This window comes from Schistocerca cancellata, chromosome 4 (genome assembly GCF_023864275.1).
Source record: "Schistocerca cancellata isolate TAMUIC-IGC-003103 chromosome 4, iqSchCanc2.1, whole genome shotgun sequence".
Classification (NCBI taxonomy): Eukaryota; Metazoa; Arthropoda; class Insecta; order Orthoptera; family Acrididae; genus Schistocerca; species Schistocerca cancellata.
The window spans coordinates 539454153-539474937 of record NC_064629.1 but is presented as its reverse complement, the minus strand read 5'-3'; the positions used below and the strand labels follow the sequence as shown (position 1 = coordinate 539474937).

Below are 20785 nucleotides of genomic sequence, written 5' to 3'. Positions count from 1 at the left end.
CTTAAGTAAGGACTGGCTCTGAAAGCTAGCAAATGAGTCTGATTGGAATGAGTTACTGCTTAGTGTACAGATTATGATATGTAGTTTCAAAACTAATAAATGTGGTCATATTTCAACACTACTTTTCAGCTGACTCCAATGTGTTTCATTTAATCACACTGGCACTGAGACTTGTGTTTCTTGCTCTAAGGCAGCACACATATTAAAGTTTTCCTGCATATGATGGTGCTGCTAACCCTGTTTCTTTCTGTGGGGCAATGGTCATATTCAATACCCTAACCTATTATTTTATTATATTTACCTTTTATTTTGAAAGCTGATTCTTTTAAAATAATGAGAGATCTCATAAAATGAATTTACACTAAATCAATGAAGAATTATGTGATATCTCACTTGCTCCAAAATCTTTCTTTTTGGAAGGTCATACAATACTGTATTCACAACTGTTCATTGCACCTAGCTGATAGGTAATACATCATAGGTTAGTGTATTGTTGGTAACGTAATTGGTAGAGTTGAGTGTGAGCCACCAGTAGTTCATGTCATCCAGTGGGGATATCTAGTGTGAGTCACCACTTTTACATGCTAGCGTGAACAAGTTAAGGTACACACAATACCCCCCCCCCTCTTCCCCTCCCCTCCCCACCCCCCACACACAGATGTGACAAATGCAAAATTTTCCAGTACATTAAAATTTTCTGATGATGCCCCAGAAGAGTGAAATGCATTGATTGGAAAATCTGGGATGGGATGTAAGAATATTATGACAAGGATAGCTGCTACTCACCATTTAGTGGAGATGCTGAGTTGCAGACAGGCACAACAAAAAGACTGTCAGAAAGTGAGCTTTCAGCCAACAAGGCCTTTGTCAAAAATAGACAACATACACAAACACACTCACGCAAATGCAACTCATACACGCATGACCACAGACTCTGGCAGCTGAAGCCAGACTGCGAGCAGCAGCACATGACGGGAGAGGCAACTGGGTGGTGGGGGTAAGGAGGAGGCTGTGGAGGGGAGGAGGGGGGATAGCAGGGTAGGACTGGGGGATGGCAAAGTGCCGCTTGTGGGAGTATGCAGGAACAAGGTGGAGAGAGAGTGGACAGCTAAGTGCAGTCAGGAGGTATGATGGGGGGTGGGGGAGGGGGTTAGTGAACAAAGAGAGAAGTAAAAAGCCTGGATGTGTTGGTGGAGTAGAGAGCTGTGTAGTGCTGGAATGGGGACAAGAAAGGGTCTACATGGGAACGACAATGACTAATGAAGGTTGAGGCCAGGAGGGTTACGAGAACATAGGATATATTGCAGGGAGAGTTGCCACATGGGCAAGTCAGAAGGATCCAGATGAAGAATGTCATTTTGGGTGGCATGCTTAGCAACAGGGTGGTCCACCTGTTTCTTGGCCACAGCTTGTCCGTGGCCACTCATGCAGACAGACAGCTTGTTGGTTGTCATACCCATATAGAATGAAACACAGTGGTTGCAGCTTAGCTTGTAGATCACATGTCTGGTTTCACAGTTAGCCCTGCCTTTGGCGGGGTAGGTGATGTTTATGAACAAAATAGATAGGTGATGGTGGGAGGAGGCATTGGACAGGTCTTGCATGTAGGTCTATTCCAGGGATATGAGCCATGATGCAAGGGGCTGGGAGCAGGGGTTGTGTAGGGATTGATGAGGTTACTGTGAAGGTTTGGTGGATGATGAAATACCATTGTGAAAGGGATGGGAAAGATAGTGGGTATGACAGTTCTCATTTCAGGACACAACAAGAGTCAGTCGAAACCCTGGTGGAGAACGTAATTCAGTTGGTACTGAGTTACAAGGGGAATGCTCTTCCGTGGTGGGATGGAGTGACTTTGGGAGGGGGTGGGTGACTGGAAAGATAAGGCATGGGAGTTCTGATTTTGTACAAGGCTGGGAGGGTAATTATGGCCTGCGAAGGCCAGTCTGGTCACAAACATCACCTATCCCATCAAAGGTAGGGCTACCTGTGAAACCAGTGATGTGATGTATAAGATAAGCTGCAATCACTGTGTTGCATTCTACATGGACATGACAGCCAACAAGCTGTCTGTTCACAGGAATGGCCACTGACAAATTGTGGCCAAGAAACAGCTGGGCCATCCTATTATGCTTACATGAACAGTTTGCTTAGATATGGTGTGATCTTCTGGGGAAATACAGGTATGGCAAAACAAGCTTTCAAACTTCAAAAAAGGCCTGTTAGAAAAATGAAAGGAGTTCCCTGTAGAGTGTCATGCAGGGAAATATTTAAAGAATTTAAAATAATGACTCTTCCTAGCTTAAACATCTATGAATGTGTATACTTTCTGAAAACTCACTAGGAATTTTCAACATTAAATAATCAGGTTCATAACCATGAAACAAGGAACAGAGATGATTTTCACAGAGACACTCACAAAGGAGTGCTCTACCAAAAAAGGGGAAACTACCAGCCCAAAATACTTTTTAGTGCATTGCCTTCTACAATAAAGAAAATTAAAGAATTTCATAAATTCAAGGCAGATCTTAAACAATTTTTACTAACACATAGTTTTTATAGCATTGAAGAATATCTGAATATGGAAAAGTAATATTATTTATATATACTGATATTAAATATTTGTATTTATTATCCAAGTTTTTGAAACAAATTAAAGATAAGAAACTATATCGTAATTGACTACATCCATACAATGTATATTGTTAACAAATGAATAAAGAGATTGATTGATTGATCCTGTTGCTGAGCATGCTGCCCAACACGATGTTCTTCATTTCAAGAAGTGCTTCACAGCCTGTAGCATGTGGATCCTTCCCACCAATACCAGCTTTTCTGAACCACCCAGGTGGAAAATCTCCCTGCAATATATCCTATGTTCTCGTAACCCTCCTGGCCTCAACCTTCATTAGTCATTGTCATTCCCATGTAGACCCTTTCCTGTCCCCATTCCAGCACTACACAGCTCTCTATTCCACCAACACATCCAGGATTTTTACTTCTCTCTTTGTCCACTAACCCCCTCCCCCACCCTCCATCATACCTCCTGACTGCACTTAGCTGCCCACTCTCTCTCCACCTTGTTCCTGCATACTCCCACAAGCAGCACTTTGCCATGCCACAGCCCTACCCTGATATCCCCCCTCCTCCCCGCCGCAGCCTCCTCCTTACCCCCACCACCCAGTTGACCCTCCCATCATGCGCTGTTGCTCACAGTATGGATTCAGCTGCCAGGGACTGTGGTCATGTGTGTGTGTGTGTGTGTGTGTGTGTGTGTGTGTGTGTGTGTGTGTTTGGTGTCTGTTTTCGGCAAAGGCCTTGTTGGCTAAAAGCTCAACTTCTGACAGTCTTTTTGTTGTGCCTATCTGTAACTCAGCATATCCACTATATGATGAGTAGCAACTATCCCTTTTCATTATATTGTTTCTATCAAAAATGTTTTATTTCTTTTTGTGTGTGCCTGTTGACAAATCAGTGTTTCTGATATTTACTCTTTAATTATTTACATTCTACCAGAATGTTCCTAGTATGATTAGATTAATTGTAGCACATTTCCTTTATACAGTAGGCTATTGATGTTTTTCATAAGACCTGAATCAGATTCAGTTTCAAAAATTCTCATGTTTACATCTATACCTTGAGAAGTTCTAACCCCCCCCCCCCCCCCATATTACATCATCATAAATAGCTCTCTGAATAGGTAGGTTTCAGCTAAAATTTGCCCTCTATTGTATTTCACAACTTGCTGGGATCCTTAGTATAAAAATTCTATCAAGTTTGTCAGCATGCCATATCGTCTTCTACCTCATGCAAGATGGCAGCTCTCAAGGCTATGTGCACAACAGCAAGTGACTGTGACCCTAGCTGAGAGGGAGACACTGCACGACTCACACGAATCTGACAGGCAGGTGACGTGCATACCAGAAATAAGGAATTGGCCAAGATGAAGGACTGGTCATTTGTCTGTCCAAAACAAGTGGGCAGATACAGAGACTGACTTAGAAAGAGGGGAAAGAAGTTATCTAGAGCTACTGGAAATAACTAGCATGGTTATTGTCTGCCAAACATTTGCCTGGGCCAGTAAAGCTCCAGTGAAAGTGAAAAAGCACAATTCTAACAAGGAAAGTGAATGAGCTGGTTGATTTACATACTACTGTGATATGTAAATAAAAAGTCTCAAGGAGGTAAAGAAAATTAGGCCTGGTAGAAAGTGATAATTTTATTGGTTCAAGAGTTACAGAGCATTAAAGTCAGACAAAATTAAAAATTCATAACTTTGATAATATGTGCAGCAGGGACATAAATGATATGTCAAATTAAAGGAAAGTAATGAAGAATAAGAATCCTGTAGCAGATATGCTGATTTTAAACAATTTATAGACAAAAATAATGAATTTCTTGTGTATCATTAAATTATTGGTAGTTCCTTACAAAAAAAAATAGCATAGATAAAATAAACACAGGTAATGCCAAACCAGCATGTAAAACTAGCATTAGAGATGGAGTGATTGACATGCCACAACACATGGTGCACATGATCATGCTCTAGAAATCAGCTATTGGGTTTTGATCATCAAAAATAGACCATAAAAATGGATCCCAGTCCCAGTAACACACACCACATAAAAGCTAGTGATCTGCTGTTTCTCATGAAACAATAAAATAATAGTGCTACATAGTAAATATTGATGTTTTCTTTGTCATTAGTAAATATGACAAGAAAGCTACTAATTCTTTTTAAGATTATTTGAATACTATTAATAATACCTCAATTCTGAATACATAAGCAAAATGTCTGGCAAAATTCCATGCATATGCCAGATGCCTATATAAAATATTATAAATCTGAGTAAGACACCATATATAATTTTAATGGAAGCTGACAACATTACATCTACCAACCTTGGCTATAAAAGAATACTGGGACATGGGTGCTGGGGTTAATCATCACAGCCAGGTTGGAGATCTGTTGTTATGAGCAGTTCATGACATGCATTGCACATTAGCTGCACAGTGTTGACTCTGACGGATTCTCTGAAGTTTTTTCAATGAGACTTTGGACTCTGAATAATTTGTGCTCACTTTTAACTTAGTTTTTCACTTTTAACTCAGTTTTTGTGGTGCACACTTCTGGACTTAGAAAGTTTACAGGGATAGGCAAATTGTTGTGACTCGCCGATTATTCAAAGTGCCGCCGCGCAATTACGCACGTCCTCTACGTGCGGCGTTGTCTGCCAGCCACGCAGCAGCTGCGCCACCTAAGCGGCCAGCCGAGCAGCGGCCGCTAGACTGAGACGCAGTGTTTAATCGAATGCCGACTTGTACACAGGTCAACTTACTCAGTGACTTATATGTGTTGTTGTCCGAAAAATGTGTTAAATTTGAAGATATAAAAATTGGCGACGAGGTAGTGGATTTTTCCTTTTCACCGTTGACTCACAGGGTTCCATGGCTACTGTCGAGCAGCTCTTGCAAAATCTCCTTGAACAGCAAATGCTTCTAACGACGGCGATTCGCGATCAGCAAACGCTTCTAACAGCGGCGATTCGCGATCAGCAAACGCTTCTAACGACGGCGATTCGCGATTTCGTCGCGGCATCAAATGCGGGGTGTTTCTCGTCGTTGGCTGTACCTCCTTTTCCACCTTACGACGAGATGGCGGAAGACTGGTCTGATTATGAAAAACGTCTTCAACAGCACTTCTTGGCATTTCATGTCACGGACGAACAACCATGTAAGTCTCTATTCCTTTCTTGGATTTCACCTCAAATGTATCGGTTGTTGTCGCAATTGGCTCCTTTGAAGGATCCTGCGTCTTTGTCCTTTGCTGAAATGTGCTCCCTTCTGTCTGTCTATTTTCAAAAGCAAACGCATGTGGTAGCCTCTCGTGTTGCCTTTTATCGTTGTCAAAAACAACCAAATCAGTCCTATCGCGCTTGGGCTGCTGAACTTCACGGCCTCAGTCGAAAGTGTCAATTTGTTACTGACGTTCACAAAGAATCCTATGCCGATTCCATGGTATGGGATGCTATTCTCAGGTCGGCGCCCGACAAAGAAGTTCGGCAACGTGCCCTTCAGTTGGCGAATCCGACTCTAGATGAAGTTCTCTCCATTGCGCAGTCTTTTGAAATTTCTCGCGCCGCGGGGGCGCAAATAGAAGCGTGGGGTGATGTCGGGGAAATACAACCTCTGTGCGCTGTTGACCACGCATGCGGCACGTCCCCGCTGGCCGACGTGGTCGCAGTGAGCTCCCACGCGCAGCCTCGGCCTAGCCGTAAACAACCCACTAAGAAACTGCAGCAACATCCCCAGCAACTTCCTTCATGTCCGCGGTGTTTTACGAAACATTCACGCGAGGATTGTCCCCAACGTTGGGCTGTGTGTCACACTTGCAAAAAGAAAGGTCATGTGTCTTCTGTTTGTAAATCCGACCGCATACATGATGTTCATGAACATGACGCTGATTCTGATTCTGTGGTGTCTGTCAATTGCACTTCTTCCCTTTCAGGGAAGTTATTCCTCACTGTCCAAATCCTTGGTCGAGATGTTCGCATGCAAGTGGATACAGGTTCTGCTGCCACTATAATTAATTCTCAGACGTATCTTCAGCTGGGTTCTCCACTCCTGTCCTCTGTCACTCGGCAATTACGGACATACAATAAACAGAAGATTTCTCTCTTGGGACAGTTTAATGCTGAGGTATCTTACAAATCTGTCGTTCGCTCTGTTCCCATATACATCTTCAAAATCTCCGCACACTTTTTAATGTCTTACAGACTGCCAGTCTTAAGTGTAATCTTCAGAAATCACAATTCTTTCAGGCATCTATCACGTACTTGGGGTTTCAACTCTCTCGGGATGGTATTCGTCCGCTTCAACACACTGTTGCTGCGATCAATGCCCTTCCTCGCCCTACATCTGTTAAGGAACTGCAGGCTTTCTTGGGGAAAATAGCATACTATCACAAGTTTTTACCGTCTGCGGCGTTGGTGGCTCAGCCGTTGCATCGCTGTTGCATAAAAACGTGCCTTTTCACTGGTCCGCGTCATGTGACGCGGCTTTCCGGAAATTAAAGACTATGCTGAAACAGGCCCCATGCCTGGCTACTTATCGACCTGGCCAACATCTTGTTCTTGCCACAGAAGCCTCTCAATACGGGGTCGGTGCAGTCCTTGCGCACCGTTTTTCTGACGGTTCGGAACAACCCATCGCTTATGCCTCCAAAACGCTCACGGATGCCCAACAAAAGTATTCTCAAATTGAGAAAGAAGCTTTGGCCATAATTTATGCTCTTCATAAGTTTGGTGTTTTTCTCTATGGCTCAAAATTTCATCTTGTTACGGATCACAAACCGCTTGTTTCCTTGTTTCATCCATCAACATCACTTCCCGACAAGGCTGCACATCGCATCCAGCGTTGGGCTCTTTACTTGTCCCGTTTCAATTATGAGATTCACTTCCGGCCAACGGCTCAACATGCGAATGCTGATGCTTTGTCTCGCCTTCCCATGGGTCCTGATCAGGCATTCGATAGGGACGAACTTTTGTGTTTCCACCTGGATGTTGCCGAGCAGCGGGTTGTGGACGGGTTCCCCATCACTGGGGACAGGCTGGCGGCTGCTACGGGTTCTGACCCTATCCTCTCCCGGGTTTTACTCTGTATTCAGAAGGGCTGGCCAGATCGCCCGTCCACTAAGACTTCTGATCCGTTGCGGAACTACTACACTTTGCGCTACCACCTCACGGCTAGGGATGGTGTTATCCTCCTCTCCACTGACAATGCTTCACCGCGTGTTGTGGTACCTGCGTCTTTGTGTGCTTCGGTCTTGCGCCTCCTTCACCAGGGGCACTGGGGGGTGTCTCACACAAAATCTCTGGCACGCCGTCATGTGTACTGGCCTGGCATCGACTCTGACATTGCACACATGGTCGCTGCCTGCGGCCCTTGTGCGTCACAGGCCGCTGCCCCGAAGTCATCTTTGTCACCGTGGCCTTCGCCTGAGAAGCCCTGGGAGCGCATTCATGCTGACTTTGCGGGACCCTTTATAGGTCCTTATTGGCTCCTCGTAATTGACGCCTATTCTAACTTTCCTTTCATTGTCCGTTGCACGTCGCCTACCACCGCGGCAACCACCAGTGCTCTGGCCCGCATTTTTTCTTTGGAAGGCCTCCCCTCTACTCTTGTTACTGATAATGGTCAGCAATTTGCCTCTTCCGACTTTGCGGATTTTTCTGCTCGTCACGGCGTTACGCATGTCACGGCCCCGCCGTTCCATCCACAATCCAACGGTGAGGCTGAACGACTGGTCCGCACATTTAAGGCTCAGATGCGGAAACTTCTGACTTCTTTTGCTGCTGATGACGCGCTTCTCCAGTTGCTGGCATCTTACCGTTTCACCCCCATGGGCGATCACAGCCCGGCTGAGCTCTTACATGGCCGACAGCCCCGCATGCTACTTCATCTTCTGCGGCCTCCCACCTCACGGCCGCGGGTGCCTTCACGTGGCCGGTTCACCGCCGACAACCTCGTCTGGGTGCGGGGATATGGCAGGCGGCCAAAATGGAGCCCGGCGGGCCGCATCTTATGACACCGTGGCAGACGCCTGTATGAAATCCAGACGGACACGGGCGTTGCAGTGCGTCATTCAGACCAGCTTCGGCCTCGGGTGCCAGCAACGCCTGTTCCGAATGCCGCCACACCACCTTTGGCTCTACCTGATGCTTGGGATCTTGGCATCTCTCAATACTCACAACGCAGCCCTCTCACCTTCCTCGCGATGCCAGCACCAGAACGGACGCCACCAGGAGACGTGCCCATGCAGGAACCGGAGGACCGTCCTCTGTCAGAGTACATCTACTCTCCTGCTCCTCCAACAGACGCCGACACATCGCCCATGTCTCCTGTCATATCAACTGGACTTGCCGCAACGGGCAGATTGGTGCAGGGGGCCCCAGCAGATTCAACCCCTACGTCTCCTGTCATCTCAACCCGTTATCATCGGGGACACTACCGTCCGTATGGGAAGCCTCCACCTCGAGACTTTACGGTGAGTCAAACAACGCCTATGGACATTAGCCATCTCCAGGACACCTCCATCAAGACCAGTGCAACAATTTCAAAGGGGGGAAAAGTGTTGTGACTCGCCGATTATTCAAAGTGCCGCCGCGCAATTACGCACGTCCTCTACGTGCGGCGCTGTCTGCCAGCCACGCAGCAGCTGCGCCACCTAAGCGGCCAGCCAAGCAGCGGCCGCTAGACTGAGACTCAGTGTTTAATCGAATGCCGACTTGTACACAGGTCAACTTACTCAGTGACTTATATGTGTTGTTGTCCGAAAAATGTGTTAAATTTGAAGATATAAAACAAATATCTAATGATTTTGCAGGCAGTGCCAGGCTCTGTCACATATGTACAGTCTATACGTAGTAACGGTCAACAGCCAATAAGATCACATGAGTGCTTTGGACAATGCAACATCAGTTGTGTTAAATGTCTAAGTAAAATGGGTGTAGAAACAGAGGTTGCTTAGACAACTGTACTGAGCAATGCAATGTAACAGAGAAGTGTGTCACTAGGGAGTCCAAGTGGTGAAATAGAAGGCCTAAAATCTGAATTCAGAGGTGAACTAGAGAAGTTAAGTGGTGAACTGAGGGATACGAAAGATAACTTAGGGAAAAAATAGTATGAAGCTATAGAGGGAACTAAAATAATGATTGAGAAAATTAGAGTTAAGATGGGAGCAGCTGAAGAGAGACTGGATACAAAAACAGATTCAGTGAAAATAGTGCTTCAAGGGGAAATTAGTTTATGCAGGTGGCCGTTAGATCCTTATAAAGTTCCAGCTGGGGAAGTTCTGGCAGAGGTATATGGAAATGTTCAGATATGTAATGAGGAAATTAAATTAGTTTTAAGGTAAGAAATAGTTAGCAGCATTGATGATCTTCAAAAGAAGTTTGAAATGTTAATCTATATAATTAGAATTAAATTGTGCTCAGGCAAATGTGCATTTTCCTAGTATGCCACACACAAACTTTAAGTTTTTATCCTGCAAGAATAGGTATCATGCTGTTGAATCCCTTGCATCTTATAAAGATAGTTTCATTCAGGATGGATGATGAAGTTAAGGTAAAATGTATTAAAAGGCTGCTAGAAGGTCTTGCAGAAACCCTGGCAAACCAGCATTCAGTCGATTTCATATCATAAAAGATGTCTGAACAGCTGTTCTTGCATAAGTACTGGAGCCAAGTGAAAGAATGCCATCCGAAGAACAAACTTTTAAATTCTCAGTATATAGTTCAGGCAGTCAGTGGCAGACTTTTATCATGAAGAATTGCTAGAACTAATTCATTTTGATAGTCTGCTAAGTATTTTAACTGATATCATTATGTTAAAAATGAACACTGTCAGAACAGCTGTAGTTGGAGCTGATTCACAGTCTGACTGATTCAGCTAAAAATTATTAGCTTACATTAAAAAACTGTATCAAGTATTAATATAAAAATTCACACGAGTAAACAACAAGTCATAGAATTTTAATCAGAGACAGGAGAGGCCTAATGAGGACAGAAAATCAAAGGAGAGATAATAGTAATTGATGTGACAAAAAGGGCAGGTATGGTAGCACAAATAATTATCAAAGGAACAACTACCAAAGAAATAATAAGAAGTGCAGCACTAAAGAGAGAGCATTCCTTAATAAATCTTGCAGAACAGAGTAGCCAGAACATAGTCAAGAAAACTGAAATTTTCCTCAGCTGTAGCCAGAGATGGGACAGTAGGCTAAGAAGGAACAGGACTAAGAACAGGAAATACAGAAGGGAGAGTAAATAGTGCATTTGTGATATAAGAGATGATTTTTTGAATGAAACACTTATCTCAAGCTACCACTGTAAAGCTCCAGTCTGTAATTAAAGTTAAAGTGGAGGAGATTGTGGGAGATTGCCTCCTGTACACAAGAAGCAATGTTTCAGGAACTGCTGAATCTTTTTATAATACTATTAAACATGAGAAGACAGAAGAGTCCTCTGTGCCATGTACAAAGATGAGGAATGCTTATAGGTAGTTTAAGTAAACCTGTAAGGAAGAAAGTAATTTTAGAAGTGAATGTGGATAAGAAACTGTGAAGCAATACTTTTTTGGGCAATTCCAGGTCTTTCCATGAACTTGACTGAGAGTACAGACTTTCTCTATAAATATGAGGGGACAGTGTGCTGTGGGAGAAAAACAATAAGATTTAAAATGTAATTGTTAACAAGGATTTAGTAGCCAGTTCCTATAGTGAGCTTTGGGAAGAGGAGGAGAAAGATATTAGGATAAGGAATTCAGGATAATGTAGATGAAACGAAAAGTGTGTTGGAGAAAAGATGATCCTCTTATATTCAAGGAGTGACTTGGTAGCACAGCAGTGTTTATGCCCGCATCTCGTGGTTGTGCGGTAGTGTTCTCGCTTCCCACGCCCGGGTTCCCGGGTTCGATTCCCGGCGGGGTCAGGGATTTTCTCTGCCTCGTGATGGCTGGGTGTTGTGTGCTGTCCTTAGGTTAGTTAGGTTTAAGTAGTTCTAAGTTCTAGGGGACTGATGACCATAGCTGTTAAGTCCCATAGTGCTCAGAGCCAGTGTTTATGACCATGTAAAATAGTTCTGTAAGTGGAGAAGGTCAACATTTGATGACACATGCATCACTCAGGCAGTGGTAATTGACATTTGTATCTGAAACAAAATTCTATAGCAAAAAGAGTCTAATATAAGATCAGAAAAATAAATAAACAATGTAGGGCAAAGGTAACAATGATGAACATTTGTTTTAGGAACTAGATTTTCAAATGGAAGACTTTGCTCAGAGATTTCTTTCACATTCACAAGTTATTGTACATATGAGATTTAAGTAAGAATGAGTGTTTTAATTTCATTAACATTTATTGAAAGCTAAAATGACCTTAAAATAACAACTCCATTTGCAAACACTCAGATTACAATTCAAATTATTCTAATGGATCCAAAGTGAAACAAAAAACTGGTAAGTTCATTATAATGTAAATACGAGAAATATAGTTTAGAATAGTTACTAAGAGATGTAATTACACTCATGCAACATTTAAATGCATTACATAACATCTGTATAGTTTTGTAATTTATTCTGCACTCACCACTTTAGAATGGGCCACAAGATGCAGTATACATGGCGTAACCTTACCCCAGAAGTCAAATAAGATGCTCATGGTCAATGAATGAGCTTCACTACTTGGCAAGTTATGTGACGCAATTTGCTCCAAGTATACAGTCCACAACTGAAAGATAATGTTCACATATAAGATTTTGCCAGTGTTATCTTTCATTTTTCAATATAAATTTATGTCATTATGTTATTAGCTTGTAGATTAAAACTGAAGAAACTACAAAAAGATGGAAATTTAAGGAGATGGGACATGGATAAACTGAAAGAACCAGAAGTTCTAGAGAGTTTCAGGGAGAGCATTAGGGAACGATTGACAAGAATGGGGGAAAGAAATACAGTAGAAGAAGAATGGGTAGCTTTGAGAGATGAAATAGTGAAGGCAGCAGAGGATCAAGTAGGTAAAAAGATGAGGGCTAGTAAAAATCCTTGGGTAACAGAAGAAATACTGAATTTAACTGATGAAAGGAGAAAATATAAAAATGCAGTAAATGAAGCACGCAAAAAGGAATATAAACGTCTCAAATAGAAGATCAACAGGAAGTGCAGAATGGCTAAGCAGGGATGGATAGAGGACAAATGTAAGGATGTAGAGGCATATATCACTAGGGGTGAGATAGATACTGCCTACAGGAAAATTAAAGAGACCTTTGGAGAAAAGAGAACCACTTGCACGAATATCAAGAGCTCAGATGGAAACCCAGTTCTAAGCAAAGAAGGGAAAGCAGAAAGTTCGAAGGAGTATATAGAGGGTCTATACAAGGGCGATGTACTTCAGGACAATATTATGGAAATGGAAGAGGACACAGATGAAGATGAAATGGGAGATATGATACTGCATGAAGAGTATGACACAGCACTGAAAGACATAAGTCAAAACAAGGCCCCGGCAGTAGACAACATTCCATTAGAACTCCTGATAGACTTGGGAGAGCCACCCCTGACAAAACGCAACCATCATGTGAGGAAGATGTACGAGACAGGCAAAATACCCTCAGACTTCAAGAAGAATATAATAATTCCAATCCCAAAGAAAGCAGGTGTTGACACATGTGAAAATTACCAGACTATCAGTTTAATAAGTCACGGCTGCAAAATACTAACACAAATTCTTTACAAATGAATGGAAAATCTGGTAGAAGCTGAACTCGGGGAAGATGAGTTTTGATTCCGTAGAAATGTTGGAACACGTGAGGCTATACTGACCCTAAGACTTATCTTAGATGATAGATTAAGGAAAGGCATACCTATGTTTCTAGCATTTGTAGACTTAGAGAATGCTTTTGACAATGTTGATTGGAATACTCTCTTTCAAATTCTGAAGGTGGCAGGGGTAAAATACAGGGAGCAAAAGGTTATTTACAATTTGTACAGAAACCAGATGGCAGTTATAAGAGTCAAGGAGCATGAAAGGGAAGCAGTGGTTAGGAAGGGAGTGAAACAGGGTTGTAGCCTATCCCAGATGTTGTTCAATCTTTATATTGAGCAAGCAGTAAAGGAAACAAAAGAAAAATTCTGAGTAGGAATTAAAATCCATGGAGAAGAAATAAAAACTTTGAGGTTTGCTGATGACATTGTGATTCTGTCAGAGACAGCAAAGGACCTTAAAGAGCAGTTGAACGGAATGGACAGTGTCTTGAAAGGAGGATATAAGATGATCATCAACAAAAGCAAAATGAGGATAATGGAATGTAGTCAAATTAAATTGTGTGATGCTGAGGGAATTAGAATAGGAAATGACACACTTAAAGTAGTAAATGAGTTTTGCTATATAGGGAGTAAAATAACAGATGATAGTAAAAGTAGAGGGGATATAAAGTGTAGACTGGCAATGGCAAGGAAAGCGTTTCTGAAGAAGAGAAATTTGTTAACATCGAGTATAGATTTAAGTTTCAGGAAGTTGTTTCTGAAAGTATTTCTATGGAGTGTTGCCATGTATGGAAATGAAACATGGATGATAAATAGTTTAGACAAGAAGAGAATAGAAGCTTTCAAAATGTAGTGCTACAGAAGAATGCTGAAGATTAGATGAGGACGTACTGAATAGAATTGGGGAGAAGAGAAATTTGTCGCACAACTTGACTAGAAGAAGGGATCGGTTGGTAGAACATGTTCTGAGGCATCAAGGGATCACCAATTTAGTATTGGAGGGCAGCGTGGAGGGTAAAAATCGTAGAGGGAGACCAAGAGATGAATACAGTAAGCAGACTCAAAAGAATGTAAGTTTCAGTAGGTACTGGGAGATCAAGAAGCTTGCATGTAGCACGGAGAGCTGCATCAAACCAGTCTCTGAACTGAAGACCACAACAACAATGATATTAGCTTCAAAAAGGAACTAATACCAGTGATTAGATAAATATGTATTTTAAATAATTTCAGTAAATGCAAATAATTTTCAACTAACTACTCTTCCTCACTTTGTATCCCTTGACTTGAATTTTAAATTGATTTGTCCTACATTTAAAACTGATGGAGACTCCAGGCTTAAATATAAATATTTATCTCAGGTAAATCACTAGTCACTGATTAGGAAAGGAGTGAGACTGTAGACATGCAATTAAAAAGGACATTTCTAGCTGGACATTTAGATGAGATACTTCATAAATATGGGACATGAGCATGGCAATACCAAACCCACACTCACCCACCGGCCCATCCACATGCACAAAAGTGCGTGTGCACATGCGCGCGCGCGTGTGCTCACACACACACTCACACACACTCACAGACAAGCACATAGTAAATTTTTATAAAGTGAATTAAAAAGAAGAAGCAGAAGCTGCAGAAGAAGAATACTGCAGCAAGACCTGAATACAGCTGTGAAGAAAAAGTGGCTTTAGTGTGTGTGTGTGTGTGTGTGTGTGTGTGTGTGTGTGTGTGTGTGTGTGTGTGTTTGTTGTTGTTGTGAGCTCTCTGAATAATTTAATTTAATTTTCCTTTCTTACCTGCCTGTCTACTGCTCAATGCTTCTTCTTTGTGGTGAATAGTGATCTATCCTGAAAGAACTACGTATAATAGATACTAGCGTTTCTATTTTTATTAAACTGTTACTGAAATTAACTTCCTTATGGATGACCTATTTGTTTGAGCACTATGGGCATTAATTTTGATATACCTTATCATATTTAGTGGTTGTAGTTATTAGTGTGGATTCTCTACTTCATATAACATGACTCAAAATAATGATAAAAATTAACAAAAATAAAATTTTCTGCCACAGTCAGTACCTGAATATAAATGTTTATCAACCAAATATTTACAAATTTTGTTGAAATTTGCAAATAAATTCTACAGAATTAGAAAATAGGTGAACTCAAATGATGGAAACCCCAGGTAGGGATATCAACAATTTAGAAAAAGACAGATTGCTATTTATCATATAGAAGACACTTCAAGTAGCAGACAGGCACAATTAAAAGACACTAACATAAAGCTTTTGGTTACTGCCTTCAACACGTGAAGAGAGAGACACACACACACACACAAGCAAGCACACCTCATGCACACATAATGATGAACTCCAGCATCTCAGACTCGAATGCAACTATCACATGGGATGCAAGCAGTAATCTGGAGTAGGGATGAGAGAGGAAAGGATATTAGTGTACCGATGGGGACAGTGATGAACACTGCCTGCTGGAGAGAGCAGGGACTAGACTGCCAACAGGCACAGCATCAGGAGGTTGTGGGGCAGGGAGGTGGGGAAAAAAGGAGAAAGAAAGAAGAGGAGCAGGGAAGGGCGGGTGGATGTGTTGGGAGAAGGCTGCAAATAAACAGGATGGGAGATGAGAATGGGGAGGAGATGATAGGACAGAGGGGCTGAAAACTGTGGGATGGAGGGTGTGGGGACAGTGTGTTACCATAGGTTGAGATCAGGACAATTACAGGAGCAGTGAATGTGTTGTAAGGATAACTCCCATCTGCACAATTCAGAGAAGCTGGTGGTGGAGGGAAGGATCCAGATGGTTCAGGTAGCGATCAGCCATTGAAATAAAGTGTGTTATGTTCAGCTGCATGTTGTGCCACAGGGTGGTCTACTTTACTCCTTGCCATTCATCTCGACAGACAGCTAGTTGGTAGTCATACGAATATAAAAAGCTGTGCAGTGACTGCAGCAGAGCTGTTTACACAGGTGGCCCAACCCCTGATGGGATAGGATAAACCCATAACAGGACTGGAATAGGAAGTGTTGGGTGGGTGGACTGGGCACGTTTTGCACCTGGGTCTTCCACAGGGGTATGATCCTTGTTGCAAGTGGTTGGGATTGTGAGTGGCATAGGGATGGACTAGGATGTTGTGGAGATTGGGTGGGCAAGAGAACACCACTTTAGGAAAGGTGGCAAGTATCTTGGGTAGGAAGTCCGACATTTCAGGGTATGATGATAGATAATTAAAGCCCTGGTGAAGGATTTGGTTCAGTTGTTCCAGTCTGTGGTGGCACTGGGTGATGGAGGGCACACTCCTTTGTGGCTGGTTCTTGGGGTTTGTCGGAGGATTGAGGGTGTGAGGGGAAATGGCATACTCCCATGCCATCTGTTTGGGGACTAGGTCTAGGGGATAGCGCCTGTCTGTGAAGGTCTTGGTGAGACCCTCAGCACACTGAGCAAGAGAGTTTTTGTCACTGTAGATATGCCGTTCTCAGGTGGCCAGGCTTTATGGGAGGGATTTTTTGGTGTGAAAAGGATGAGAGCTGACAAAATGTAGGTACTGTTGGTGGTTGGTGGGTTTCATGTGGATAGAAGTGTGGATGGAGCCATCAGTGAGGAGGAGGTCAACATCTAGGAAGGTGGGACACTGGTCGGGGAGGACAACATGGAGCGGATAGGAGAGAAAGTGTTGAGGTTGAGTAGGAACAAAGATAGGGCATCTTGGCCCTGAATCCACATCATGAAGATATCATCAGTGAAGCTGAACCAGGCTAGGGGTTTGGTGTTTTGGGAGGCTAGGAAGGTCTCCTCTAGATGACCCATAAAAAGATTGGCATAGGAGGGTGTATGTAGGTGCCCATAGCTGTGCTGCAGATTTATTTATTTACCTTTCCTTCGAATGAGAAATAGTTCTGGGTTAGTATAAAGTTAGTAAGGTGTATGAGGAATGAGGTAGTGGGTTTTGAGTCTGAAGGACATTGGGAATGGTAGTGTTCAATAACAGAAGAACATGGACATGAGGGATGTTGGTGAATAGTGGGGTTGCATCAACAGTGATGAGTAGTGATACTCTTTTAAACTAATGCAGAAAGATGGACCAAGGGTCCATTGTGGCAGGAATGGTGTAAAGGAAATGGTAATTGCACAGAAATGGGCAAAAGAGGTGTTTATATTTGAGACAGGAGCTTCTAAGTGAAAAGATGCATAAAGATGCGCAAAAAATATGTAAAGGCACTCAGAAACATGCACAAGTATGCAAAGTAACGCACAGATACCTAAAAATATGCACAAATATGTTGAAACTGTACAGAAACATGGGTGAAATAAATGATGAGGTGTGTGTGCGTGTGTGTGTGTGTGTGTGTGTTTGTGTGTGTGCATGTGTGCATATGTTGCGATAAGTGAAGAGAGAGGGAGGGAGGATTTTTCAGGTCAAGGATCAAAAGTTTGTGTGGAAAGGGCATGTGTGGAAAACAGAATGCTTAAGTACATTGGAATGAGGGATGAAGTGGGCTCAATGGAATAAATATAACTATCAGAGGAAAGAGTCTGGGGCATTTGATACTGCATCTACAATCTTTGGAGTCACAGAGTCTGTGTTGTGTGCAGATGATCGTGGATGCAGTGTGGCTCGTAGGTAGGTGAGGTGAAGAAACACAAAGAAAGAATAGAAAGATCAGACACTGACAAGAGTAATACTGTAGTGAAGAGTAACAAAGGAAAACATTACAGGGTTGCAGGATGGAAGAAAACCGTTTGGTAAAAATGAAACAGTGTAAACTAAAGGTAGGACTGTCAACAATGTAGGAAGTTCTACCGCTTACCATAAAGAAAACACGTCAAGTTGCTGACAGGCACAATTAAAAGACACTTACGTAAAGTTTTCAACCACAGCTTTCAACAGTAAAAGATAGGCACTCACACCATTCACACATACAAGCAAGTACATCCCACACACAATGACTGTGCAACTTCAGTGTCTTGGGCTGGAATTCATCTATCACGTATGATGCAGGAAGCAATCTGGAGAGGGTGGGGAAGGGGAAGGGATAGTATTGTATGGATGGGGAGAGAGATGAATGCTGTCTGTGCAGTGTCAGGAGGTTTTAGGGCATCCTTTTCGGATCAAAAAAGGAAACGAATGAGGGAAAATGGGTGGATGTGTTGGCAGAGGCCTGCAAATAAACAGGGTGGGAGATGAGATGGGGAAGAGATGACAGGATAGAGGGGATGGAAACTTTTGGGTGGAGGGTGGTGGGACAGTATGTTATGATAAGTTGAGGCCCACATTAATTATGGGAGCAGATAATGTGTTGTAAGTATAACTATCATCTGCACAGTTCAGGAAAGCTGGTGGTGGAGTGAAGGATCCAGATGGCTCAGTTACTGAAGCAGTCACTGAAATCAAGTGTGTTATGTTCAGCTGCGTGGTGTGCCACAGTCTGGCAGTGGCTGTTCATCCGGGTAGACAGCTGGTTGGTAGTCATACCAATATAAAAAGCTGTACAATGATGGCAGCATAGCTAATAAATGACATGGTTGCTTTCACAGGCGTTGAGGGAGCTTCTGATGATCCAGATTCTTTCATCTGATAGTTATATTTATTCCACTGATCCCACTTCATCCCTCATCCTGACGTACTTAAGCATTTTGTTTTCCATATCTGCCTGTGCCACACTACATCTACATCTACACACATACTCCGCAATCCACCATACGGTGTGTGGCGGAGGGTACCTCATACCACAATTAGCATCTTCTCTCCCTGTTCCACTCTCAAACAGATGAGGGAAAAATGACTGCCTATATGCCTCTGTACGAGCCCTAATCTCTCTTATCTTATCTTTGTGGTCTTTCTGCGAAATGTAAGTTGGCGGCAGTAAAATAGTACTGCAGTCAGCCTCAAATGCTGGTTCTCTAAATTTCCTCAGTAGCGATTCACAAAAGAATGCCTCCTTTCCTCTAGAGACTCCCACCAAGTTCCTGAAGCATTTCCGTAACACTTGCATGATGATCAAACCTACCAGTAACAAATCTAGCAAGCCCGCCTCTGAATTGCTTCTACGTCCTCCCTCAATCCGACCTGATAGGGATTCCAAATGCTTGAGCAGTACTCAAGAATAGGTCATATTAGTGTTTTATAAATGGTCTCCTTTGCAGATGAACCACATCTTCCCAAAATTCTACCAATGAACCGAAGACGACTATCTGCCTTCCCCACAACTGTCATTACATGCTTGTCCCCCTTCATATCGCTCTGCAATGTTATGCCCAAATATTTAATCGATGTGACTGTGATGATGATGATGTTTGGGTTGTGGGGCGCTCAACTGCGTGGTTAACAGCGCCCGTACAATTTCCCAACCTTTGCTCAGTCCAATTTCACCACTTTCCTGGATGATGATGAAATGATGAGGACAACACAAACACCCAGTCATCTCGAGGCAGGTGAAAATCCCTGACCCCGCTGGGAATCGAACCCGGGACCCCGTGCTCGGGAAGCGAGAACGCTACCGCGAGACCACGAGCGGCGGACGCGATGTGACTGTGTCAAGCATACACTACTAATGGAGTATTCAAATATTACAGGATTCTTTTTCCTATTCATCTGCATTCATTTACATTTATCTATATTTAGAGTTAGGTGCCATTCTTTACACCAATCACAAATCTTGTCCAAGTCATCTTGTATCCTCGTACAGTCACTCAGCGACGACACCTTCCCGTACACCACAGCATCATTAGCAAACAGCTGCACATTGCTATCCACCCTATCCGAAAGATCATTTATGTAGATAGAAAACAACAGCGGACCTACCACACTTCCCTGGAGCACTCCAGACAATACCCTCACCTCTGATGAACACTCACCATCGAGGACAATGTACTGGGTTATATTACCTAAGAAGTCTTCGAGCCACTCACATACTTGGGAACCAATCCCATATGCTTGTGCCTTAGTTAGGAGTCTGCAGTGAGACACCGAATCAAACGCTTTACGGAAGTCAAGGAATATGGCATCTGTCTGATACCCTTCATCCATGGTTCGCAAGATATCATGTGAAAAAAGGGCGAGTTGCGTTTCGCAGGAGCGATGCTTTCTAAAGCCGTGCTGATGCATGGACAGCAACTTCTCTGCCGGCCGCGGTGGTCTAGTGGTTCTAGGCGCGCAGTCCGGAACCGCGGGACTGCTACAGTCGCAGGTTCGAATCCTGCCTCGGGCATGGATGTGTGTGCTGTCCTTCGGTTAGTTAGGTTTAATTAGTTCTAAGTTCTAGGCGACTAATGACCTCAGAAGTTAAGTCGCATAGTGCTCAGAGCCATTTTTGAGCAGCTTCTCTGTCTCAAGGAAATTCATTATATTCGAACTGAGAATATGTTCAAGAATCCTGCAACAAACCGATGTTAATTTTGAGGATCTGTCCTTCTACCCTTCTTATATTCAGGCGTCACCTGCGCTTTTTTCC

General features: G+C 43.0%; 1 protein-coding gene across 1 annotated transcript in view; it reads right to left on the bottom strand.

Annotated features, from left to right (window-relative positions):
• LOC126183377 (protein unc-79 homolog) overlaps positions 1–20785 on the bottom strand; it is an 852060-nt gene that overhangs the window by 30241 nt on the left and 801034 nt on the right. The window contains 1 exon segment of the mRNA XM_049925310.1: positions 12146–12286. Within this exon segment, the coding sequence (XP_049781267.1) occupies positions 12146–12286 (141 nt within the window).